The sequence below is a fragment of the Mesoplodon bidens genome, assembly GCF_964165515.1.
Source record: "Mesoplodon bidens genome assembly, chromosome: 4".
NCBI lineage: Eukaryota > Metazoa > Chordata > Mammalia > Artiodactyla > Ziphiidae > Mesoplodon > Mesoplodon bidens.
In genome coordinates this window covers 140,318,440-140,343,762 of record NC_138160.1, presented here as the reverse complement: position 1 = coordinate 140,343,762, position 25,323 = coordinate 140,318,440, and the positions used below count along the sequence as shown (strand labels likewise).

At 59.4% G+C, this 25,323-nt stretch overlaps 2 protein-coding genes across 4 annotated transcripts in view; both read left to right on the top strand.

Annotated features, from left to right (window-relative positions):
* Positions 1-17,340, top strand: part of ELL (elongation factor for RNA polymerase II) — an 80,553-nt gene extending 63,213 nt beyond the window's left edge. Inside the window, exons 6-12 of the mRNA XM_081231655.1 lie at positions 2,605-2,729; positions 8,179-8,275; positions 9,518-9,992; positions 13,833-13,899; positions 14,113-14,284; positions 15,438-15,482; positions 16,225-17,340. Coding sequence (XP_081087781.1) covers positions 2,605-2,729; positions 8,179-8,275; positions 9,518-9,992; positions 13,833-13,899; positions 14,113-14,284; positions 15,438-15,482; positions 16,225-16,341 — 1,098 coding nt within the window. The 3' untranslated portion in view covers positions 16,342-17,340. The remainder of the gene's footprint in view (positions 1-2,604; positions 2,730-8,178; positions 8,276-9,517; positions 9,993-13,832; positions 13,900-14,112; positions 14,285-15,437; positions 15,483-16,224) is intronic.
* A 3,931-nt stretch (positions 17,341-21,271) lies between these two features.
* ISYNA1 (inositol-3-phosphate synthase 1) lies at positions 21,272-25,114 on the top strand. 3 transcript variants are annotated; one of them, XM_081232883.1, is made up of 11 exons: positions 21,272-21,298; positions 22,038-22,166; positions 22,309-22,470; positions 22,844-22,976; positions 23,069-23,262; positions 23,459-23,608; positions 23,689-23,904; positions 24,017-24,181; positions 24,282-24,395; positions 24,469-24,686; positions 24,812-25,114. In XM_081232883.1, exons 2-11 carry the CDS (start codon positions 22,047-22,049, stop codon positions 25,011-25,013), a joined length of 1,674 nt encoding a protein of 557 aa, XP_081089009.1. In that variant the 5' UTR covers positions 21,272-21,298; positions 22,038-22,046; the 3' UTR covers positions 25,014-25,114. The 3 variants fall into 3 exon arrangements, with proteins under 3 accessions (XP_081089009.1, XP_081089008.1, XP_081089007.1); XM_081232882.1 differs by having other exon boundaries at positions 21,280-21,371; XM_081232881.1 differs by lacking the exon at positions 21,272-21,298 and adding an exon at positions 21,862-21,931.
* The last annotated feature ends 209 nt before the right edge of the window (positions 25,115-25,323 follow it).

Below are 25,323 nucleotides of genomic sequence, written 5' to 3'. Positions count from 1 at the left end.
GCAGGGGCTGGGCCCCATCCACAGAGCAGGTGAAGGGTGCCTCCCCCATCCTTCACCCGAGGAGAATCCTCTTGTATCCTGAGGGCTGAGGTGCTCACCAGAGACTCACGTTACTGTCAGGAGCGCCCACGTCCACTCACTGGGTGCCTTTGTCCGGATTTGGCCTCCTGAGCCACTGTCCCCCACATGGAGGTCATGCTGGCAAGGACTGAGCAGCACTGTTTCTCCCTGCAAGCTTAGGAGTTGGCTCGGGGCCTATTAGAAGATAGATGCATGGCTCTGTGGCCCAGAAGTTTTCTTTGGCAAAGGGGCTTGCCAAAGCACCCAGAAAGCTCTAGAACCAGGAACGACATTCCCAGGGCGCTCGTTTCCTTGGAAAGTCGCGTGCTGGCCTTGCCCCTGGGAAATAGGGGGAAGTACATGGGAGGCCCTTTCCCTGGGCTGGGGGCCACCCAGAGCTGCCTCCTGCTGCACGGGGTGACCGCAGCAGGGCTGAAGGGAGCTGGACAGAGTCATCAGACATGAGCCAGGACTGGAGACAAGTGCGGCAGCCATGCCCGCCCCTGGATGTGCCCGTAGCTTGTGTTGCCATCCAGCCGGGCCCTCAGCCCCTGGTGTAGCGTTCTTAGAAATGCCCTTGCTCCTGCTCTCTAATCTCGTCCTGTTTGTGCCCAGAGTAAGAAAGCACAACGCAGAATGTGACCCTTAGCTGACTGAGCACTTGGTTACACCTGAGATTTACCCACTGAGCAGCCCTCAGATGCGGCAGGGATGCCAGGCTCAGTTCTCTGGAGAGAGAGGGGCTGGTGGTACTGACTTAGGTCTGCCTGGGGCGCTGCTCCATTTTTAACCCCTGTGACATTCTCATTGCTCCTGGTCCTTTCCTGGGACCAGAGAGGCACCGTACTGGGCTCCAGCTTCTCCAGTGGACTTGGGTTTGGCAGCTCCTAGGGGGTGGCCCAGCCAGTGTCTTGGGGTAGAGCGTCCTCCTCGTGCCCGCTCTGATTTCTCCTAAACTGCCCCCATCTGTGCTTTTGCTTCTGTGTTTACTACCCAACTTGTTCTCCACAGCGGTGTTGGGGGCAGGAGGACCCCCACCAGCTTGGGGATGGGAAGGTGTCGGGGGCTGTGCCTCACCCAGGATGCTCATTTCCAGCCCCTGCAAGTGACCGGGGACTCTGATGAACAGCACTAACAAAACCACACTGGTCAAAGGCGCCTTCTCTATTCCTTCTGTGAAAACAGAAAAGATTTAAGGCGTTCCATCTTCCTGGTGGGAGTGTTGATGGGTGGGTGGCTCTTCTGGAGGGCATTTTAGCAAAACGTATCAAGAGCCATAAAAATGTTCAGAGCCTTTGACCCACTAATCCCACTTCCGGGAAGCTGGCTGAAGAAAACCATCACCAGCATGGAAAAACCTGCACAAGTGACATCTGTTTATGCTACAGAGGAACTGGAAACGGCGTCAGCATCCAATAAAGGAGAAACGTTTGAGTACATCACAGTGTAGCCACTTGGTGGAATATTACTCAACCATTAAAAATGCTCCTTGTGGAAACTGCTGTGATGTGGAGAACTTGTAGTCTCAGTGATAGCGAAAGACAGCGTGCCAGCCACACGGCTACACACGCGTGTTCTGGAGACCATGGTGCCCAAGCGAGACACTCAGGGAAGTGCCCGCTTCAGGTCAGGGGCCTGAATTCTGTCAAGCATCTTACAGCAAACGTTTTAAATCCATCTTCGCAAAGAGTCTTGGAGACAAGCTCAGCTTTTGTTAACCAGCAGCAGCAGCAGGGCTGGCTGGTTGCAGGGAAGGTGGGCTCAGCCTGGCCCCTGGAGGCACCCCTCACCCAGCACCCCAGTCTCGGCTGACTCTGCCACAGGAGGTCTGAATCCGAGAGCGGGTATCTTAGTCCATTGGGCTGCTGTAACAGAATACCATAGACTGGATGGCTTATACACCACAGATGTTTACTTCTCACAGCTTTGGAGTCTGGGAAGTCCAAGATCAAGGCGCCGGCAGATTGGGTGTCTGGTGAGGGCATGCGTCCTGGTTTATAGACAGCTGCCTTCTTACTGTCATCACAGGGCAGAAGGGGTGAGGGAGCTCTCTGGGTTTTCCTTTATATATAGACACTAACCCCATCATGGGGGCTCCACCCTCATGACCTAATCACCTCCCAAAGGCCCCACCTCTGAATACCATCACCTTAGATTAAGGGGGTTAAGATTTAACATGGATTTTGGGAGGACAAAAATGGTTCAGTCCATAGCAGGGGGATGGGCTGGTGATGGAGTCTTGGGAGTATAGATGGCAACCTCCCCTTTTTGGAGCCAACCTGGCCTCCAGCAGCTGTAAGACGTATATATATGGACCTGCTGCCCTGACCCTTCTGCACCCCAAGGGTTGCTGCGCTGGCACGCAGCGGAGCTGTGGGGTGAGATGTTGGCTCGTGGAGGGAGTGTGCTGTCCTCTTTCCCCTTTCATGTCTGTCTCCGCCTCTCCATGCCCCCCCGCGCCCCGCTTCCCCCCACCGCAGATGCTTTCAGGAACATCTGTCTCTCTTGGGCTTCACACAAGGTGACACCAGCTCTGTCTTGCAGGTAGCCAACGTGAATGCCAAGGATGGCACGTGCACGCTGAAGGACTGTGTGTACAAGGATGTGCAGAAGGACTGGCCCGGCTACTCGGAGGGGGACCAGAAGTTGCTGAAGCGGATGCTCATCCGGTAACTGCCTCCCTATCCCTGAGCGAGTTCCCAGCCCCTGGACCCGGGGCAGATCTCATCCCAAGGATGCTGGGGGGGCCTCATCTGGCCCCAAAGGCTGCAGGGCCTGCAAGCAGGACGGAGGGGTCTGTGGAGACTGCCTGGGTGGCCCACCGTGTCCTCCTGTAGGGAAGAGGCCAGCCCTCACCGAGTGGGCTGGAGGGCATGAGTCACCGTCTTGAACACCAGAATGCCTGGACAGAAGGCCCCAGACCGTTTCTTCTGCCCACTCTTTCCCTTCCTGTCAAGGTTGCTTCCAAAACCTGCACATCCCCACAGGCGTCTGCTGCAGGCCCTCTTTCTTAAAAAGAACCTCTCAAGAACAAGAAGCAGAGAGAAACAAAACAAAACTCCCCACAGACATGATTAAACAGCATTAATTAAATGCATCCCCTCTCTGGTTAATTGGGACCCAAAGTCAGGAGTGGCCACGGTAGCTCTAGGGAGAAGTGGGTAAGTAGGCCCCCATCTGAGGCAAGCAATTAATGATTTCCTTCTCAATTGATGCCCGGCTCCGGAGCCCGGGCTGTGAAGTGAAGTGCTGTTCAGAACAGCCTGATATGCTAATTAGTCCTTAAGTGATTTCTCAGGGACTTGGAGCTATTTATGAAGGGTTTTGGGTTTTGGGTTTTTTTTTTTTTTTTTTTAAGTTTAGCTGTTTAAAGCAGTAATTGCATCTGGAAAGCAGAGCTGAGTCGGGGCCAGTCTAGGTGAACCCTGAGTTCCTCCTTGGCCCTGTGGGACACTCACCTGCTGTCCCGGGGTCACTGCTCTGGCTGTCTGGAGGTCTCTGGGTGCTCAGGGAGGCTGAGAGGAGACGGTCTCAGCAGAAGGTGCCCCCCCGGCCCCTAGTGCCCTCTCTGGGGGTCCTCTGTTGCCCCAGCAAAGCACATCTTGGGTAGGCAGTCACCTCCTGCAGGTGTTCACATCTATCACGTTTTTTGGCAAAGGGTTGAAATAGTCACTTACACCCACCCTAGTGCTTTGAGGTGGCCAGGGGCACGTGGGGGGCACCTTGAGGCTGCTTCCACTCTTCCTTCCTTCAGAGCCTCTCACTGGGTGCCTCTCGCTGATCTCAGACCCCAAGGGTCTTGGCCTCCCAGAGCTCCCGGGAAGGGGTGTGGCCGAGAGCAAGCAGCCTGTCTCTGTGTGAATGGGTGTGGTTTGTAGGAAACAGCGCCTGGGCTGAATCTTGAGGGGTGTTAGGTGGGAGGTTCCTAGGGATGCGGACTCTGGAGCTCAGTATAATGCCAAGCTCATGCTTCCTCCCTTGTTTTCGCTCTGGGCTGTCTTGATGCTCTTCTCTCCGTCTGCGTGGGCCAGCTGGGGGAGCAGCCTTGCCGCCGGAAGCCTCTTGGGAAGCTGACAGCTCCTACTGCCCTTGGAAGCTTGAACTGATTGGCGTGCAGAGGTCAGGGTCAACACCCCTGATGCCCGCAGCCACACAGAAGGTTACTCCAGGCGCCCCTCTGCACAACTTTTTTTTTTTCTTGTTTAGGTTTCTCCCTCCCTGAAGAAAGCCCCAATTATAGCAGGTCTTGATGCTGTGGTCTCACGGCAAGAAGGCAAAAAATAGGATCTTGGGGTGTGTCTGTTGTTACAGGCAGGGTGTGGGGACTTGTGTCACCCCAGGGGCTATAACACCTCTTTTTCCTACAGCTTGTTCTAAGCTCATACCTGAGTTAAACATGCTCATGCTTCCAGGGTCTGCCTGGGCCCCCGTGCCTTTGCTCTGCACAGACATGCACTCCCAGCGTCTCGGCTGTTTATTTGGATGCTTCCTCTCTGCTTTTAGTCCCCATGTGTGTAGCTGCTTGGGCCCGTCCCGTCCCAGGAGGAGTCTGTGGACGTCGCAGTGCAGGATGAGGCCTCAACTCCACCTGGCCCTGAAATCAGTCACCCCGACCTGCCCATGTCCTGGCCTCACCTCCCCCAGGGCACAGCCTAGACAACCCGACTGAGCCTCAGTCCATCTCGCATGCATCATGCTTTCCCTGGAGTTGGTAACCTGCTTGGCTGAGTTGTTACTTTCTCTGCTCAGCGTTCTGTGTCCTTCATGTCCAACCCCAAGCTCCCCGTGGTTGTCCCATGGCCTTTTATCACTTTCAGGGGATCAGGGGTTCCACCGGGAGCTGCCCCCCTCCCTTGCGGGTCCTTCTGTTCCTGGGTCTGTGATTCTGCCCTGGGGTTGAAGGGACGCAGCTCTTGGAGCATCTCTCAGAGGAGAGGGCTTTGGGAGGTCCGTCTGTCATATCTTCACACCTGGGTGGCCGTCACACTGAATTGGCAGTTGGCAAAGTCTAGTCTTCCAGATTGGAAGGAATTTTCCCTCCATGTTGAAGACCTGGCCCCCGGAGAGCCACGGAGGTTCCCTTCCTGGCCCTGTATACATCTGCATGGTCACAGGATGGCCTGGCGGGTGCTCTGGGACCGGCGCCCCAGCCCTTGCAGTCTGAAAACGTGCCTCATCCTTCTTCCCGTCCTGGGTGTGGTTGTGAGAGGCCTCACTGTCCTCCCTCGCCCTGCCTCTCATTCTGCCACTGGGGGCTGTGCTGCACCATTCACCATTGTCTTCCCTGTTGTTTCTTTTAATTTCTTCTACTTTTGGAAGATTTCTTCAGCTTCTCCCTCTGTCTCTTTTTTTTACCATTGTTGCTAGTTCCCAAGGTGCAGCTACCGCTTCTCTCTAGTTCCAAAGCAGTCACCCCAAAACGAAACCCCACGTTAACAGTCACTCCCCGTTCCCCCTCTCCCAGCCTCTGGCGACCACTAATCTGCTTCTTGTCTTGATGGATTTGTCTGTTCTGGATATTTCATATAAATGGGATTATGTACTCTAGCCTTTTGTGTCTGGCTTCTTTAACTTGGATTAGGTTTTTGAGTTTCATCCACACTGTACCATGTGTCAGAGCTTCACTCTTTTTTATGGCCAGGTAGTATTCTATTGTGTGTGGGTATTTTGTTGATTCATTTATCTGTCTGTCCATGGACACTTGGATTGTTTCCACCTTTTCATGATTATGAATAGTGCTGCCATGAGCATTCATGTACCAGGACACGAATATAGCTGACATAGATTTTCATTTCTCTCAAATATACACTGAGGAGTGGAATTGCTGGGCCATAAGGTAATCCTGTGTTTAACTTTCTGAAGAACTGCCAAACTTTTTCTCAGTGGCCACGGCATTTTACATTCCCACCAGCAGTACACAGTTCCAGTTTTTCTACATCCTCGCCAACACTTGTTATTTTTCATTTTTTTGATTCTAGCCATCCTAGCAGGTGTGAAGTGGTATCTTATGGTTTTGATTTGTGTTTCCCTGGATGAATAATGACGTTGAGCATCTTTTCATGTGCTTATTGGCCATTCGTATGTCTTCTTTGGAGAAATGTGTATTTAAGTTCTGTGTCTTTCTAAGGCTATTAAGGGTGGTGTTTTTCTCGTGGATTTAAAGTTTTCATCCCCTTACAGAGTCTCTCTTTCTTTTCAAATGCATTTTCCTGTCTATCTTGGGGTGTGACATCTGTTGCCTGGAAGCCCGGGTGCAGCCTCATCAGGACTTTCCCATTGGCAACTCAGCCTCCTCAGGAGCACTGCTGAGGCGTTTCTGAATCCCCCATAGGCCCCTCTGTTTCCTCTTCTCCTGAGGCCACGTCTCTGTCCATCCTGTGTGGCCCGAGCATCCTGGAGAAGGCCTGGGCTCCTTCACTCCTGAACATGCTGTGGGCTCCCTTCCCTGCTGCCCCACAGCAGGCCGGGACCCAGAGCAGGGCTCTGGGGGGACAGCCTGGCAGGGACCCCTCTGCTGAGGTTCCTGAGGCACCCACCCTGGGCCCGTGGGGTTCTGTGGCCTGGGACTCCGTTTTCTTGGATCCTATAGGACAGTCACCACTTGTACTTCTGCATTGAATATCATCGCTCATTTCTCTCTTTTTTTTTAATAAATGTATTTTATTTATTTTTGGCAGCGTTGGGTCTTCGTTGCTGCACGTGGGCTTTCTCTAGTTGTGGCGAGTGGGGGCTACTGTTCGTTGCGGTGCGCGGGCTTCTCACTGTGGTGGCTTCTCTTGTTGCAGAGCACGGGCTCTAGGCATGTGGGTTTCAGTAGTTGTGACACATGGGCTCAGTAGCTGTGGCACACGGGCCTAGTGGCTCTGCGGCATGTGGGATCCTCCCGGACCAGCGCTCGAACCCGTGTCCCCTGCATTAGCAGGCGGATTCTTAACCATGGCGCCACCACGGAAGCCCCCTCATTGCTCTCTTTTTCCCTTTCTCTTTTATGCCTTTTTAGTGGGGGCTTGAAAGAGAGTGGATGTAAATACCTGGTTCTCTGTCTTTAACCGAAAGCTCTGGTTGCTTCCATGTGGCTGGAGCAGCAATTGTCTGACTTGCCCTCAGCCTCGTGGATGGTGTTGCCCCAAGTGCCTGCATGTTTCGGGCCCTTTTCCTGTGGCTCTGCTTGCATTTCAGGCCACCGTGGAGGGGACAGCAGCAGTTGTCTAGAGTGTGGCTGTTGGTCAGGGGCTGGGCTCTGCTTGTCACTGGTTAGAGCAGCTCAGACATGGCCCTGGACCTCAGCTCAGCCTCCCTGCAGGGCGTGGAGGGCCCTCGGCACCACTCCCAGCACCGGGCCAGCTGCCTGGGCTCCCACGAAATGCACAGTCTCTGGGAGTGCAGGAGGCTAAGCGGAGAGCCCCCTCCCCACCGCCGAGCCAGGGTGACTATCGGGGCCTCCATTTGTGTGTCAGGCATTGGGGTGTTTCTTCTCTCTTCCCTGGCTACATTGTTGTGCTCGCGTCCCGCCGGACTGGTACCCACCCCTGCCATCCCTGGAGGTGCTGTGGCCTGGGCTCCCAGAATGATGGGAGCTGAATCTGGGGGGCCCTCCCACCATAGACCAGGGCATCTCAGTCCTCTTCTGTGTTCTCTGTTTCTCCAGTGAGTGTTGTTTATTAGGATGACAGTTGTTTTTAAAAGTGAGGACCAGCACCCCAGTGACAGCAGCGCCCCTGGGGACACAGCATGGATCTCGAGTGTCTGGTCAATTTTATATGGGTCCTTGGTCTCCATGGTAATGGGAGTCTAGATGAGTGGGTGGGCATCTGACCCTTCTCTGGGCGCAGAACACCCAATGGGACAGTCCTCCTGGCAGTGAGGCTGAGACCTTGGCCACAGGGTAGCTGTGGATAAACCCAGGGTGGAATGTGCTCAGGCTGCTCTCTGCCTGCCGGGCCCTGGTGTACCCATCACACTCAGCCCTGCTCTGGTTCTGCTCTGGAGTCCGGCCCTCCCCAAATCACTGGGCGTGAGTGGGACAGCGTGGTGTCAGTGCAGAGACAGGTGGGCGTGTGTGCGCCCCACAGGGCACTGCTGAGGATCCCTCCAACCCACCCTGCTTCTCCTTTGCAGGAAGCTGTGCCAGCCACAGAGCTCAGGCGGCCTCCCTGGGGACCTTGCGGCCAACAGTCCTCCAGGCGAGCATGGGAGCTCAGCCTCACCCCCTCAGGTAGGAGCATGGTGGGGAGGGAGGGTGGGTCTCACCAGAGCCAGTGGGCCTGACCTGACCTTGGTTCTTAGGGAGCCTGTTGGGCCTTCGGCTCAGGGCTGGCAAGCTTTCTTGAATGAGTGAGCAGCTGGCTGGGGGTTGGGTGTCCTGGGCCTGGGACTTGGTTATGGTTCCTTGGTTTACCTGTGGGTATGTGGCCGAGGGAGGGCAGGCTGCTGAACCACACTGAGCCTCCTGCTTTCTCTGTATGGTGGGCGCTCCTGCCTCCCAGGGCTGTTGGAAAATCAAGCGTATGGCTGCAGCCCAGCCAGGGCCCAGTGGGGTCCTATGAGCAGTGGCCACGGCCATGTTAGTCAGTAGTCGGGAAGGGCATTTGGGGGGGGCCTTGCTGTTGGGGGCTTGATCTTCAGCAATACCTGCCTCACCGTTGCTTGAGCTGTTTGGTGAAAGCTCTCCCCACCCACCTGCGTGCTCTGACTTATGAGTCCCATGTCTCCATCCCCTGCTTGGGAGGGGCCAGCCCCTCTTCTCCCTCTTTCTCCTCTGCCCTGGAGGCACCCAGCCTAGGCCCATGACCCTAAAGCCTCCCTGTGGCTGTAGGGCCGTTGTGGAGGACAGAGGGTCTCATTTCACTTGCGTCCCCACTGCTTCCCTCTGATCCCGGGTTGCCCATCTGCCATCTTTCTCTCTACTGCTGCTTCCCTGGTCCTGGGCCACCTGGTCTGATCCTGGCTCCATTCTTGTGGTCTGGCCTTGCCTCAAAGGCCTCAGTATTCTTGTCTGTGAAATGGGGATGAAGCCTGCACTATGTCACAGGGTTGCCATGGGGATCCAAGTAGTCAGGGGCCTGGAGGTGTTGGTCCTGGCCTGTGGGGCTGCCCTGTATCACTCAGATTTGACTCTGTCACTCTTCCCATCGTCCAGGGAAGATGCTGAGCACAGTGATGTTTTAGACCAGTTCCCAGAGGTGGCCCTTATGGGCTGCAACCAGGTCCACTAATGACCCAGTGCCCTTCCTCCGCTCTGGTGGCTTCTGGGCCCAGCTGAGAGCTGAGCCCCTGGGCAGGCAGCCCCTGCTGAGCTCTGGGCATCCTGGGCCTAGCTAGTGTTCGCGCGCCCCCATGTGGTCAGCGCGGGCCTTGCGTGTGGTCACTGGGTTTCCTCCGGGCCTGCGGTGCCCAGCCTCTCCCCAGTAACTCTAGGCACAGTCTCCCCTCTGAAATTGTCTCCTTTCCTTCCCAGAAACGGCCACAGCCTCCTGATTTCATCGACCCTCTGGCCAACAAGAAACCCAGGATATCGCACTTCACCCAGAGAGCTCAGCCTGCAGTCAACGGGAAACTGAGTGTGCCCCACGGCCGTGAGGCCCTGCTTCCCACCCCGGGCCCACTGGCTGGTACAGACGCCCACCTGCCCCCGCGGCTGGAGCCACCACGGGCCCACGACCCCCTGGCCGATGTCAGCAACGACCTGGGCCACAGCGGCCGGGATTGCGAGCGTGGGGAAGTGGCCGCCCCGGCACCTACTGAGTGCCTCAACCTGCCCCTGCTGACGGACTGTGCCCAGCCCAGCAGGCCCCATGGCAGCTCCTTGCACGGCAAGTCCAAGAAGAAATCCAAGAAGCACAAAGACAAGGAGAGGGCGGCTGAGGACAGGCACCGGCCCCGGCCGCCAGACCAGATGCCGGGCCCCCTTGGAGCCCCACCAGTCGCCCCGGGTAGGTGCCAAGAGGCAGGCCTAAGGGCAGGGGCTCTGCAGGAGGGTGTCGCCAGGAGCCTGAGCACCGGCCCCATGCCCACCACCCTCACTCCACAGAGCGCCGAGAGGGCTGCCCACAAGCCCCCACTTCGAATCAGCCTGCACATTAGGCCTCTTTGCCTCCTGTGTCCTCGTACCGGCTCGTCTGTGACTGCCCTGGCAGTGTTATTCTGAGAGCCTCTTGCAGTCCTGTGTGTGCCAGGCCAGCTCTGGGGGCCAGGGGCTTGGAGCCTGACGGAGCTGAGGCTCACGGGAGGAGACATCACACAGGGAGAGCAACAGTTCCAGGGCCCAGCTCTGGCTGTGGGGAGGTCCCAGACACAGAGGGAGAACAGGGTGGGACTGGGGCTCAGGGAAGGCAGTGGTGGGGCAGGGCCTGGTAGAGAGGGAGGTGGGCAGCCCCTGGATCACTAGGGACCTGGTGTGGCCTGCTAGGCGAACATTTCAGCCTGTGGAGAAAGGGTTTGGGAGGTGGACCCAGACCGTCCATAGAACAACAGACGGTAAGAGCCAGAACACGGTCTTGTAGTTGCAGCCTGTGGGGAAGCTGGCAGTCGACAGACCCTCAGCAGGATGAGGGGTGCAAGGCTGGCCAGGGCCATGTGCTGAACAGGGAAACCTTCTCAGGCCCGGGGCACTGGGGAGGTGCATGGATAGGCTAGGATGGCGGTGGGGCTGAGGTCCTGTCCCCCAGAGCCTCCCCTGCCTCCAGTTATAGCCCTAGGTACCTGAGCCGAGCACCCTTTGTGGCTACTGTCAACCCCAAGAATAATTCAGGAGGCTGCAGATAAGAAAATTGTGTATTTGAGGTCTTAAAAATTACAGTTCGGGAGACATAGATTCAGGTGAGCGCGAAAGAGTGTTCTGAGGAGGAGAAAGAGTCGGGCTTATACAGACAGAAAGCCACGAGTTTGTTAAAGGTTGCCTGGTGAGGAGGTTTAACTCTGATGCAAGTCAAAAAATATTTGTTTGAGGTTAGGGGTTCAGTAAGTAGACAGAGTGTCAGGAGTGTTTTTAGGGTAGGGGGTCTGATGAGTAGATAGGCTATCACAAGTTTCTGGCAGATGACTTCATCGGGTCAGAAGGTCAGATTCCATCTAGGCTGAGACGTGCACAAGTCACACTTCCTTAATGGCCTCTTGGTTCCATTTTTAGAGAGCTTTCTTAGCAACACTGACTCCATTGTGAATATCCTTTCATGTAATTTAACCTTATCAGCATGTGGCAACAGAGGTGCAGCCATGGGGGCCACCTGCTGCAGCTTTCTGATTATTTCCTCAGGAGGGTCCCCAGCAGGGGGCATTCCTGGATGGGGTGGAGCCACTTCTCCTTAAGGCTTTTATATTTGTCCTCACCTATCCTTCAGGGTAGCGCCAGCCCCTCCCTCTGTGGCTGGAGGGCAGGTCCTGGAAGAGCAGGGTTGGTCCGGTGAAGACGGACATTGCAGTTCCGTCAAGTCCCCTGGTATTCCTCAACCCTGTTGCACGCTAGGCTTCCTAGCACCTGTGGGTGGGCCGCAGGGGAGAAGGCGGCCCGGTTCCCTGAGCACACACCATCTGATCTGGCTCCTCCTCAGGGAGACAGGCCCTGAGCAGCCGGGCAGCGCATTCTGTCCCAGATGGTGGAAGCGGATGCCGTGTGCTTCTGGCAGGGTCCTGGGCAGGAGGACTGTGGGGCCGGGCATCAGATGGGGCCAGGAACATGCTACCCAGGCCGGCCGAGGTGAGAAAGTGACGTTTGGGGTCAGGCAACCAAGGGAGTAGAGGCCCCAAGAAAAAGGAAAAGGGTGACTGAGGCACCGGAAGCTGGGTCTGGTGCCGAGTGATCCACCTTAAGCGGTCTCTCAGGCAGCTCAGATGATAATGGTAATAGGTGGGTGCAAAGCACCCCCCCCAAGCTCCCAAAACACACACACACACACACACACTCTCCCTCTCTCTCTCTCTCTCTCTCTCTCTCTCTCTCCCCCCTACCCCTGCTGTGACCCCTTCCCCCAGCCTTGCTGGAGAGGGCTCCAGGGCCCGGGCTCCAGGGCAGCCCCTGAGGAAGCTTCCTCACCCTTATGTCCTATGGGGCAGAGGGATCTGTTTAACCCACCCTTCTGGGTGACACTGTCCTCCTAGTCTGGCCCTGCTGTCCCAGCCCTGCCCTGTGATTGCCTCTGACCCTGACAGGTGTGGCGGCCTCCACCTGTCAGGCAGGTGGCTCAGCTCAGCCTCCCTGTGGCTCCCACTCTCGAGGCCCCCCTCTGGCCATCTTCATCCCCCTATGCCGCAGGCCCACTCCTGGGTCCTACGCCCACCCTCGTGCCTGCCCCCGACTCTTGCTCAGGCTGTGGATCCTTCCTGTGGCCAGAGGGTGCCTTCCTGGGCAGGCTGGCATGCTGGGTGGAGGGCTTGGGCCCAGCCAGGCCAAGCTCAGGCCCACTGACCCCTGTGTGGAAACGGGGACACCCTCTCCCATTGGCACCCAGACCTGGGTCCTGCAGGGTGAACTCACAGACATGTCCCTGCACCCCCTGCCCTGGGGAGGCACAGGAGAAGCTAGTGGAGGGGACACATGGGTGTGGGAACCAGCTCTGCTAGTGCAGGGGCAGCCAAGTGACAGCCTCACACAGCCAGTGCCGGAGCAGGCGTGGGGACCACAAAGGTTTGCCACAGGCTGGACCCCAACGGTGTCTTGGGCGCCAGGTCTGTCTGACCCTAAGCCTCAAGGCGGAACACCCCGGGAGGCCTGTCCTGTGTGGGGTGTGGGTGGTGGGAGTGTATACTAAACCCTCATGTATGTGCCTGTTGGGCTGCATTCTGGGGAGGCCACAGCCTCTTCAAAGATGACACCCAGGTGGGGGTGGGCTCCGTCCATTGGTGGGAATTGCACCTCGCGCTGGAGTATAAAACCACAGAAGGGCTCAGCAAACTGCTGATCCACTGGGTGGGCTGCTTTCCTCTGAGAGAGGCACAAAAATAAGCACTCAGGATATGCTTCAAAGTGATAAAATTGCTTCTAAGTTGGGGGGAGGGGGAGGCCAGCTGGAAGAATTTCCCAGGGGAAAAGGACCGGACTGTAGCTTTGGTTGACTGCAGCCTGGGCAGGCCTCAAGCCCTGTGGACAGTCTTGTGTCACAGTCCCTGGCCTCTCAAGCCACCAGCCCAGCCCTGTTCCGGGGCTGCCGCTCTGATCCTGAAGTCCCATCTCTGGTGTGAAGAACGGGAGGATGGGGAGAGGGGGTGGCTCAGACCAGGGACCGGAGCCTGCAGAGCCTGTGACTCCATCCACAGGGAGAGGTGTAGAGAGGAGCCAGGGCTTTCCCTGGTGGCCGTCTGTCTTTGTCCTGTAGGGCTAGAGACCAGGATACCCCCAGGACTCGATTATCCAGGGGTCACCGGTTTTCAGCTTAGTGATCTTTTACACGAGGTCAGTGGAAGCGGCAGAGGCTCTGGACTTGTTGCCCAGGCTTTGCCCTGCAATGAATCCGTCCTTTGGGGTGCTTGCTGAAAACGTACCCACGATGCCATCTCTGCATGGCTGTGCTTTAGGGACACATACCATGCTGCCTCACCACTTCTCCCACGGGCTGAGGGCACTCCTGGCTGCAGCTGGACCCCCGAGGTAGCCAGACAGCACTTGCCCAGTGCTCATGCCTCCTTTGCCGGTCCTGGCTCCCGCTACGTGGCCTCAGCAATCCTCTCCACGCAGCGTCCCCTCCAGGGCCTTCAGATAACAAGGCATCAACCTTCTGAGGATCTCACTGTGGACACACGAGCTGTGGACTCAGGAGTTATGTGTTTGCTCTTTGTAGGTTTAAATGGGACCTGCAGCAGTTCAAGTGTTCCCACGTCGACCTCGGAGACGCCCGACTACTTGCTGTGAGTACTTCCGGCTGCGCCTCTCCCCTCCCGGCCCCTGCCCTGCAGGTTAGAGGCAGAGCTGACCCCAGGCCATGTGTGTGAATTCCTGGCCCAGTCTGCTGGAGGTCAGGGCTGCTTCCTGGGTGGGGCCGGCCGCAAGGCTGTGGGCACTTCCAGGCTCTCTCCTGCTGCCCCCTGAGCCCCTCCTGCTCCTCTCTCTGGTCTCTCCAGAAAATACGCCACTATCTCCTCCTCGGAGCAGCGCCAGAGCTACAAAAACGACTTCAATGCTGAGTATAGCGAGTACCGAGACCTGCACGCCCGCATCGAGCAGATCACGCGGCGCTTCACGCAGCTCGATGCCCAGCTCCGGCAGCTCTCCCAGGGCTCCGAGGAGTACGAGGTAGAGCCCTGCCCACACACATCCAATGGCTCTGCCCGGTGCTGGCATCCTCGGGCATGTTCCCTTGTATTCTGGGTGGAGGGCCCTGCTCGCCTTTCCTTCCCACTCCCCAAGTGGTTTAGGCCTGTCCCTGGAGCTCAACGTCCTCAGCAGTGGGGCCGGTTGTGACTGACTCCGCAGGTGGGAGATGACCTGCGGGGACGGGGGCAGTGTTCCAAGCAGTGGAGACAGTGGGGAGCAGCGGGCTGGGGTGCCTGTGTCCCCACCTCTGAGAGCGCCTGGGGTCCCCTCTGCAGCCCACTACCCACGTCACACGAGAATTCTCAGTCCCCCAGCCAGGAGGGGCTGTGCCAGGCCACACCCCACGGCCCATCAGAGCTGTCACAGACACAGTGGGACGTGGGAGGGGATGGAGGGTCCTTGGGGTCCCCCCACCCCAACCCTCTTCCTCTGGCCAAGGGCACCTGGGTTCCCCTAGCCATCCCATGTGGGAGCTCAGTGCAGGGGGCTTGGTCACCAGCCCTGGGATGCCAACCCTCCCCCTTGTGTCACCTTTCAGAGCTGGTTACCTGACTGCAGGGCCAGCCCTGATTAATCGTGGTGTTGGGGTCCATCTCCCCTGATGGAGGCCACTTTGGTTTCCAGAGGAGATGGCTTGTGATTGGGGCAGAGAAATGGGGCCTCTGAGGGTCTAGGACAGAAAATCCCCAGGGCATCCCTGTCCTCTCTCCTCCCTGCAGGCCCCACAAGCACACTCCCCAGGTGGTCAGGGGGCTTCTGCGCTTGGCCTTGAACTGTGCACAGGCCAGCTGGGTGCGAGGGAAGGGGGCCGTCCCATCTGCTCTTTGCCTCCTCCCGAGGCTCTGACCAGCCTGCCCCTCCTACCGCATGGCCTCGTGCTTGTTCCTGAGGCTGGGCCCCTGCCTCTCGCTCCCCTGGCCCAGCTTCCTCCCCCACCTCCTGCCCTGCTCATCCCCCAGCCTGCCCCCTGCCCCTCCTCTGTGCTTCCTCACGCCATCACGCCATGCTGAGGTCATTGTCCCCCAGCATGCAGTGACCTTGCAGGTCGCAGGTTATCAGGGAGAAGGGGCCATTCAGTTGGGGTGTCCTGCAGGTAATGCATTGTTCGCTTTCTCTTTTATTTTCCCTCCAGACTACTCGTGGGCAGATTTTACAGGAATATCGAAAAATCAAGAAGGTGAGTCTCCATCCCTTTGTTGGGGGTAGGTGAGGTGGGGTCAGAAGAAGCTGTTTCAAGATGAGTGGCGCCACAGTCTGGGAGAGGAGGGAGGGAGGAAGGGCCTCGCTGGGCTGGTCTCAGGACCTCGGAGTAGCCCCTGCCCCTGGTCACAGCTGAGAGCTGAGCCTGTCATATGAGCTTGGGTGCAGCCCCTCCCCGGGCACCCCTGAGGCCCCCACCCCCGCTCTCCCAATGTTTGATGGGCACAGCCCCAGGTCCTTTCCGCCTCCCTCAAAGGTCCAGGGGAGGAGCCCTAGTTCCCTGCCCCCATCCTGGCCCCATCTGAGTCCTTAGCTCCTAGAGTCTGGGAGGAACGCCCAGCCTCCTGGGCTCAGGCTATCTCCTTGGGAGCACCAAGCCCCCAGCCTCGGGCTCCGTGACAGTCTCCTGCGATGTGGTTCCACAACAGCAGCTCTCGTTCCTGAGGGCCACATGTGCCAGGGTGGCTCCCTGCCAGCCAGGCCCCAGCCCAGCGTGGAAGCTTCACGGCCTATCTTGCCTCAGCCTCTCACCCTGGCTGTGACCGTTTCCCAGGGTGGAGCCGAGGGGCAGAGCAGGGGTCCCCGTCACAGCATGGAGAGTTCAGGCTGCAAGCAGGGCGAGTGGGAACCTGGGGCAGCCAAGCGGGGCAGCTCGAGTTCGGGTTGGGCTCTCAGCCTTGGCCGTGTGGGCGAGTCTCAGCCCGGCGGCTCTCTTACAGACCAACACCAACTACAGCCAGGAGAAGCACCGCTGTGAGTACCTGCACAGCAAGCTGGCCCACATCAAGAGGCTCATCGCTGAGTATGACCAGCGGCAGCTGCAGGCCTGGCCTTAGCCCAAGGCCACAGGGCAGGAGGCCCCACCCAGCCAGCCAGGCCAGCTCACCTCACCGGGCTGACCGTTCTGGATGGTGGGGGAGCTGGGGGCGAGGGGGAGCTGGAGATGAGGAAAAAAGAGATTTATTTGAAAAAATAAACGTGAGGAAGACGCATTCATCTGAGCCAGGAACGCCGGCTTTCAGGGGAGTCCCTGCAGCCCTGGCGCCCACAGGTCACGCAGACCCAGGTGGGGTGTCCAGCTCCCCCGGGGCCCCACACACCTCCCCACCCAGGATGGGCTCCCCAAGAAGCCCACCTCCTCGCCAGCCACCCCGGCCCCCCAGGGGCTTCAGCTTCCTGTCAGTGAAAGACTCCAAGGCCGGCCTGCCTGCCTGCCTTTTCTAGTTTTATACAAAGACAGCCACTTTTAGCTACTGCTTATGAGACTTGAGTCTATTTTTATACAAAAGAGAAAGCATCTTTTTTCTAAACCTGTGCCTCCCCTCCTTGGACGCCCAGGGTCTAGGCGCTGCCCTGTGTCCTTTCTACAGTATTACAGATGCTCGGGAAGTTCGGCGTTGTTTCTGTGAGCTCCAGGGCTCCCAGGAGAGAACCTTTGGGGGGCGGGCAGGGGTGCCTCTCCCACGCTGGTCTCCCTCACACACAGCCTCTCCCTGGCTCTAAGGGGGCGTGCAGGGCAATGCGACCCCCGCAGCTCTATTTGGAAAACTCCAGCTGGTCCAGGAGCAGCTGCTGGGAGCCACCAGGCCCGCCCTGCTATTCCAGGCCCTCAGCTGTCAGGGGTCGCTGGGAGTTTCTGTGCTTGTAGCCTGCGCTCTGCGGCAGCAGTGTCGGATTTTATTTTACTGTCTTCTCAATTCTCCCCTTTGCTGCTGCTCTTCATTTCGCACTGTTGAGACCAAGTGGTCTCCATGCTGTTGACCTCGCTCCGCCCCTCAGCCCACTTGTGGGTCCTGGGGTCGTCTTTGCAGAGCCACCACGGGGTTTGCACTCAGGGAGGGGCTGGGGGGTCGATAGAGCCAGGGGGCGGGGGGGCAGGGGCAAGAGTGAGCTTGGAAAAGGCGCTGGATCCACCCATTTTGGGGGTGCTGGCCCGAGGACACCCCAATTGCTGCTTAGTCACTGTGCCTAGTCTAATGTCCCCCAGGGCGTCAGGGGGCGTGCGTGTTTGTGTGTGAGGGACCCCCGGGCGCGGTGGGGTCTAAAGCGAGCGTTCACATGAATTCAGAGCTGTGTTCAGTGAAGCCACAACTGGGGAAGGTCATGGGGGTGGTTGCAGCCCACAGCCCAGGGGTCACGGGGGCGGAGGTGCTGCTGGGAGCAGTACCGAGGGAGAGCGGAAATGCTCTCGTAGACACGTCTAGTTTTCTGAGCTGTGGCGGTGTCTCCTAATGGCTTCCCAAAGAGCAGGCACGCCTGCATTGTGCCCACCCCACCCCAGAGTCTCTGTGGGACCCCTGGGGTGCCTGGAGTGCCGAGGATGCTGATCCTTTCTGTTTCAACAGCTGTTGTTTTGTTTCTCATTTGGGATGGAGAGGGGGAAGGGCTGAGCAGACCCTGGGACCCCAGGTTCCCCCGACAGCCATCTTGTACTCAGCCTGGACGTGCAGACTCAGGTGAAATGGGAGCACTCAAGGAGGGCCCCACCCTGGAGGGCCGAGCCGCCCTCTGCCCTGGGATCCAGTTCAAGGGACTCTCAGTTCAATTTCCTCCTCCTCGTTGTTTTTTGTTGTTGTTGTTGTTGTTTATTTTCTCCTTTTAAGGAATCGTGAAGCTAAGAAAAGTTTTGTGCTTTGGGGGTTGATGGACAAAAGCTCTAGCTGATTAAATATGGTCTAACTTATTGATACTGTGTTTTTTTTTTTTTCCTTTTAATATTGTACTGTGGAGAAAAACTTTTGAGCCATGGAGTTGGTGTTTACAAGAACTTTTCACTTTTGCCAAAATGTTACAATTGAAAGGCATCTGCATCTTTAGTTTCCTAATATTTTCTTAAAAGAACTAGTGTCCTTTTTGTACACTAAACAGGTGAATGCTGATTTTTTTCAACCTACAATAAATTTCACTGAACTGAACCTGTCGGCCCAAGCTGGGAGTGTGTGTGTCATTCCCCCGGGGATGGGCGGCTGGTTCTGTGTTGGGGTGGGCTGGGGTGAGGAGGCAGCCTGGCCATGGGGCGGCCATGGTGATGGGCAGGGCACAGGCTAGTACTGGGCAGCCTGCCAGAGCCACCGCCCAGGAATGAGGCCGGCAGGTGGAGGGCTGATCTGAGGCGGAGGGCCCTGCAGGTAGGTGCCAGAGCAGGAGGCCAGACAGCCTGGTCATGGGTGAGAGATGTCAAGAGATGGGAGGTGGAGGCAGCAGGGAGCCACGGCCAGTGTATAAGAAGGGCAGTGCCCCTGTGGAGTGTGCAGGGTGGGTTGAGCCAAGCAGGGGGGTCCCCGGGGCTCCCACAGGGCCAAAGCCCCCAGTAGGGGGGCCACATGGGGCAAAGGGAGTGCCCTTATTTGGGGTAACAATCTGTGACTGACTGATGAAACGGCAGTGAGTAACGGCACTGCTTGATTATTCCTCCCGGGCCACATGCTGGGGTGGGGGGGTCCCCTTGGCCCCCTCCATGGGGACACGGACACCAAGGCCCAGTGGAGCCCCACAGTGTGGCTCAGGACACCAGCCGGATGGCCATCCTTGCCCCTTGTTCTAGGTGAGGAGCGGAAGGCAGGGGGCAGGTTCTACCCTCCAAGGACACAGTGGGGGGGAATGTTTATTTTAGGAAGGAAAAACAGACAAAGAATAAGACCAGGATTAAAGGGGTCCAGGGGTCAGGGACTATGGGCCTTAGCCTCTCTGGTGGCCCTGCTGGCCAGTGGCCTTGGCCTGAGTTCTGAGGCGGCCCAGGAATCTGAGGGGCGCGGGAGGGGAGGTCAGGCAGGCCCTGCGGGGCAGAATGTACCCTGCTCCCCAGGCGGCCTGGCCGTGCTGTTCTAAGGGGTAACAATGTCTCTGCTGCCACAACCCCGGGCCCAGGGCCGATACCTGCCTCCTTTGGCCTCCTGCGTCTCAGCCTCGCGTTGCCTCCCCGCCTCCCACAGCCTCCCCCACGGCCCCCACGCTGCCCCATGGCACCATGGCCACAGGCGGTTCCCTGACCATACTTTCCCGAGCCAACGGCACCTGAGTCCAGTCCCTCAGGGGCCCAGCAGGGTCTTCCCACCCTCACGACCTGCACCGTGGCCAAGGGGCTTGGGGTCACCCACCGGCCCCTGCCACTTGCCAGACAACATCCTGCACCCAGATCCTGCGGCCCCTCCTGTGCACCGGGCTCCATCTGGGCGCTGGCACTCAGCAGTGACCTCAACAGCTCTGCCCTTGCCCTCAGAAGCCTGGGGTCTGGTGGGATCAGGGGTCTCCAGTTGCTCGCTGCTCACCACCAGGCAGCACATTCACCCCGTGTCACACACCCAGGCGGTCCCCGCAATGGCCTTACAGCACCAACTGACGGCTTGGAATCAAAGCAGCCACGTCCCTCCCAGCTGCCCCAACACTGACCCTCCAGGGATCCTGCCCGGGTCCGCTCTGCCCCCACCACCCTCCTGCCAGCACCTCCCACAGGTTGTCCTGTGAGTGCTGGGGTTTCCTAGGGCTGGGTCTTTGGAGGCCTTTCTGTACCCATTCCTGTGATGTCACACACGGCCTGAAGGCACAGCCTCCCGCAGATTCTCCAACACCAACTGGAGGTCCAACAGTTCTATTACCAGGTCTGGCATCAGACCCCACAGGTGAAGGGGCTCAGGCCCTCACTTCAGACACCTGCCACAAGTCCCTGGCGACCCAGACTTCTGACCAACCCGCTATAAATCAGGGGTTCCCTCCTGCCCCCTCAGAGGTTTGGTGAGTTGCTAGAATGGCTCAAAGTGCTGAGGAAAACACTTCAACAGCCGAATGGAGAAGCCAAGAGCAGTGTGTAGGGAATGGTACAGGGCTGCCATGACTCCTCCAGGTGTGCCACCCTCCCAGCACCTCCATGTGTTCCCCCGAATCCTGCTGTTTAGGGGTTCTTTTTACAGAGGTTCCATTACATAGGCATGATTATGTAAATCGCTGGCCGTCGGTGATTTTTTTTTTTTTTTCTAATTTTTGGCCGCACCGCGCAGCATGCGGGATCTTAGTTCCGCGACCAGGGATCTAACCCTCGTCCCCTGCAGTGGAAGGGCGGAGTCCTAACCACTGGACCACGAGGGAAGCCCTTGGCCATTGGTGACTGAACTCAATCTCCAGCCAGGAATCGGGGACAAACCCCAAATATTTATTATAAGGAATTCCCTGTACCCAGCCCTGAGGGTCTGCCCTGATCCCCAAACTGCCTCCCTCTCCCTCACACCCAGCCCCGTTTCATCTGTCCCTGAAACCAGTCCCCCAGGTTTTTGCCTGGGCAGCTGCTCTTCAAATCGTTGATAGGAGATGTCTGAGTATCTCAAGACTCCTTCCAGCAGCCACCTCCTCCAAGCAGTCTGCCCTGCCCACCCCCGCCTCTTAGGTCCCTCTGGCTGGGAGTGTCCCAAGTCCACTTCTGAATCCCCTACACTGGGGCCCCTTGAGGGCAAAGCCTGGACCAGAGTCTTAGAGCCCCCACTCCCCAAGGCCAGGCTCTGACCAAGTTTCCTGCAAACGTTCCCAACGATCCACCTTTTGGGCCAGTTCCAATGGTGGAAACTTTCCAGCCGGAGGAGGCCGCTTGTTTTGGAAAGTTCCTGGGGGAGCCGCCCCCGCCCGCCTGCCGAGTTCCCACGCTCCTTTATCACTGGGCGCTTAGAGGGGCTCAGTGCTTTGCAGGCCTAGCTCCTCCCAGCTGGCCGCCTCTGCCCTGCCCATCCGCTTCCCTCCCTTCCCCACAGAACAGTCTCTCCCCCTGCCCCCACTCCAGCGCGGCCCTATCAAGCCCTCCTGCTATAGGTGAGGACACCAAGGACTCGAGGACTCGCAGCCACCCCCGCTCCATGCGAGCCCTGTGGGGGTGGAGTGCCTGGTGGGTGCTGCTGCTCAGGAAGTGGGAGGAGGAGGGAGTCTGGGCTGGAGGAGCGTCTCGCGTTGAAATCCGAATCCTGACTTACGTCTTCTGCCTCAGTGTCCCGTGCCTCAGTTTCTCCAGAGACGCGCCCCCTGGTCCCCCCCACGCAAAGAATGAGCTTCCTAGCCTAGCTCCACCTCCTGCCTTGTGGTTGGGGCCTGGCTCACTTACAGCCTTAAAGTCCTCTTTTGTAAAATGGGGATAAGCGGCCGCGGGCCCTAAGTTAATCACGCGCGCCGAGCTAGGGCCGGGGCGGCGGGGGGGTGGGGGGTGGGTGTGGGTGGCTGCGGCCCACGTGATTGCCGGGCCGGGGACCAGATAGCCGCGGAAGGTCCTGTTAGAAGGGCCTCGAACCCGAGCCCCACGGCCGGTGCACGCCCTCCCCAACGCAAGCGCCCCTCCTCCCCTGCGCGGGCGGAGCGAGGGGCGGGGCGGGGGTGGGGCCGCGGCTCTTTTCTCTGGAGTTCGCGCGCCCGGAGCTCTAGCTGTCCCCCGCTGTGCCAGCCGACTCCGCGCCGGTGAGTGCCGCCCCAGGAGGGGTGCAGGCTCCCCGGGGACCGAAGTCCGCTTGGCCCGGCCGGTTCTCGGGCCCCCTCTGACCTCCTGCCAACCCCGCGCCCCCAGCTCGTCGCGATGGAGGCCGCAACTGAGTTCGTGGTCGAGAGCCCCGACGTGGTCTACAGCCCCGAGGCCATCGAGGCGCAGTATGAGTACCGGACGACGTGCGTCAGCCGCGAGGGCGGCGTCCTCAAGGTAAGCGAGGGACCGACCGGGCGGGCCATGGGACTGGGGGAACCAGGGAGCCGGGAGGGAGCGGGAATTGCCCAACTTCTGCGACTCCCGCCCTGCAGTGAGGCGGGAGGGCCCCGCGGCTCACCGAGCTGCCCGCCCTCAGGTGCACCCCACGTCCACGCGCTTCACCTTCCGGACCGCCCGGCAGGTGCCCCGGCTCGGGGTCATGCTCGTCGGCTGGGGCGGGAACAACGGCTCCACGCTGACCGCTGCCGTGCTGGCCAACCGACTGCGCCTGTCCTGGCCCACGCGCACCGGCCGCAAGGTGGGGGGTCGGGCGAGGCTCGGTCGGAGAGAAGGCTTCGCAGGAATCCATGCGGAGGGGGAGGGGCTCTACGGAGGAGTGGGCCCGCAGTGGGCAGGGTTTCTGGCTGCGGGCTGACTCCAGGGAGGGGCTTCCGCGGGCGGGGTGGGGGGGGAACTCCTCAGGGGTCTTGCAGGGGCGGAGCCTAAGGTGTGGGAGGGCTTCGGGGTGGGACCTCAGGAGCGGAGCGGCTTCCGCCCAGGCTTGGAGCGCCGAGGGGAGGTGCCCAAAAGTAGGGCGGGGCTTGAGGGTGCCGATAGGGGTCCTGGCCAGCTCGTGGCTTACGCCACGCCCACCCTTCACTCAGCCCCCTCTGCCCACCCCCCCAACCCAGGAGGCCAACTACTACGGCTCGCTGACGCAGGCGGGCACTGTTAGCCTGGGTCTGGACGCCGAGGGCCAGGAGGTGTTCGTGCCCTTCAAGTCGCTGCTGCCCATGGTGGCACCCGACGACCTCGTGTTCGACGGTGGGCGGGGCCCTGGGTCGGGGGTGGGGTGGGAGGCGGGGCCTAGAGGGGCCCAGGATTGGGGCCGGGACGAGCTTGAGGGTCCCCCCCAGGCTGGGACATATCGTCGCTGAACCTGGCAGAGGCGATGCGGCGCGCGCAGGTTCTGGATTGGGGGCTGCAGGAGCAACTGTGGCCGCACATGGAGGCCCTGCGCCCGCGGCCCTCCGTCTACATCCCCGAGTTCATCGCAGCTAACCAGAGTGCGCGCGCCGACAACGTAATCCCGGGCACGCGCGCGCAGCAGGTGCAGCCCCTCCCCGCGTCCGTTGCCCCTGCCACTTGTCCTCCCTCCCCACCACCTGTTACCCCTCTTTTGTCTCCGTGCTTCCATCCCGAGGGTCCAGGTCCCACTTTGCGCTTGGGGAACTGAGTGGCCCAGGCCTCCAGAGTTCCGGGGAGCCTGTACAACCTCCTCCCCCTCCATGCCCCCCACCCCCCAGCTGGAGCAGATCCGTAGGGACATCCGCGACTTCCGGTCCAGCGCCGGGCTGGACAAAGTCATCGTGCTGTGGACAGCGAACACGGAGCGCTTCTGTGAAGTGGTCCCGGGCCTCAATGACACCGCTGAGAACCTGCTGCGTACCATCCAGGTGGGCGCGCCCAAGGGGTGGGGTAGGCTCAGGGCCAGCCCCCAAGGACTCCTGTGCTGACTGCTCGCTTCTGCCCGCAGCTGGGCCTGGAAGTGTCGCCCTCCACCCTCTTTGCCGTGGCCAGCATCTTGGAGGGCTGCGCCTTCCTCAATGGGTCCCCACAGAACACGCTGGTGCCTGGTGCCCTCGAGCTTGCATGGCAGCGCCGTGTCTTTGTGGGTGGAGACGACTTCAAGTCGGGGCAGACCAAGGTCAAGTCCGTGCTCGTGGACTTCCTTATTGGCTCTGGCCTCAAGGTGTGTGGGCCTGGGGGGCTGCTCAGCTCAGTATGGGGGGGGCGTGGACCCCGAGGGGTGGGCTTGTGTGCTGCGGGGCCTGCAGCTGCCGCGGGTCTCCTTGCCCCCGCAGACCATGTCCATCGTGAGCTACAACCACCTGGGCAACAACGACGGGCAGAACCTGTCGGCGCCGCCACAGTTCCGTTCCAAGGAGGTGTCGAAGAGCAGCGTGGTGGACGACATGGTGCACAGCAACCCAGTGCTCTACTCGCCGGGCGAAGAGCCCGACCACTGCGTGCGTGGGGCGCAGGCGCGGCAAGGGGTGGGAGGTGGGGTGGGGCAGTGCTCTCCACGGAGAAGGGCAGGGACCCGTGTGACCTCGTGCCGCCCCCCAGGTGGTCATCAAGTACGTTCCATACGTGGGCGACAGCAAGCGTGCCCTGGATGAGTACACATCGGAGCTGATGCTGGGCGGTACCAACACGCTGGTGCTGCACAACACGTGCGAGGTGTGGGGCAAGAGGGGGCAGGAGTGGGGCTGTCCACCAGCCCGGCCCACCTCCTGACCCGCTGGCCCCGCAGGACTCGCTCCTGGCCACGCCCATCATGCTGGACCTGGCCCTGCTGACTGAACTGTGCCAGCGTGTGAGCTTCTGCACCGACATCGACCCGGAGCCGCAGAGCTTCCACCCGGTGCTGTCGCTGCTTGGCTTCCTCTTCAAGGCGCCGCTTGCGCCACCGGGCAGCCCAGTGGTCAACGCCCTCTTCCGCCAGCGCAGCTGCATCGAGAATATCCTCAGGTGTGCCCCGACCTTGGGGATCCCCACCTACGGCCCAGATGTCCACTGGCGGGGCTGTGCACAGGGCCTAGGGACTGCAGGGCAGTCTCGGGGTCTGGCCCTGCTGAGCCGTGACCATCTCTCAGGGCCTGCGTGGGGCTCCCGCCGCAGAACCACATGCTTCTGGAGCACAAGATGGAGCGCCCTGGCCTCAAGCAAGTTGGGCATGTGGCCACCGCCTGCCCCGTGCCTTGCAAGAAAGGATCAGCACCAACTGCCCCCAATGGCTGTACTGGTGACACCTATGGGCACTCACAGGCTGAGGCACCCCAGATGCCCACCACCTAAGGCCATGGCCATACAGCTCCCCTGTAACTCCTGCCCCCATTGCTCCTCAGCACCCGACCCTTCCAGGCCCCCTTAAGACAATAAAGCCAGTGCCACTATGAGCCACAGCTGTGGATTTTTGGTGCCTGTGACCTAACCCTAACGGCCCCCAATACCAGCCACATCTCCCTTTTCCACCGGCTGGACTTCTACCTACTCTTCCAAACTCTGCTGTCCCAACTCTCAGGGGGTTTCCAGAACCCCCGGGGGGAGGGGGGCTCTGCCTAACCACCACCCTTGAAGGTTAGGCTGAGCAGGCTGTGGCTGTTAA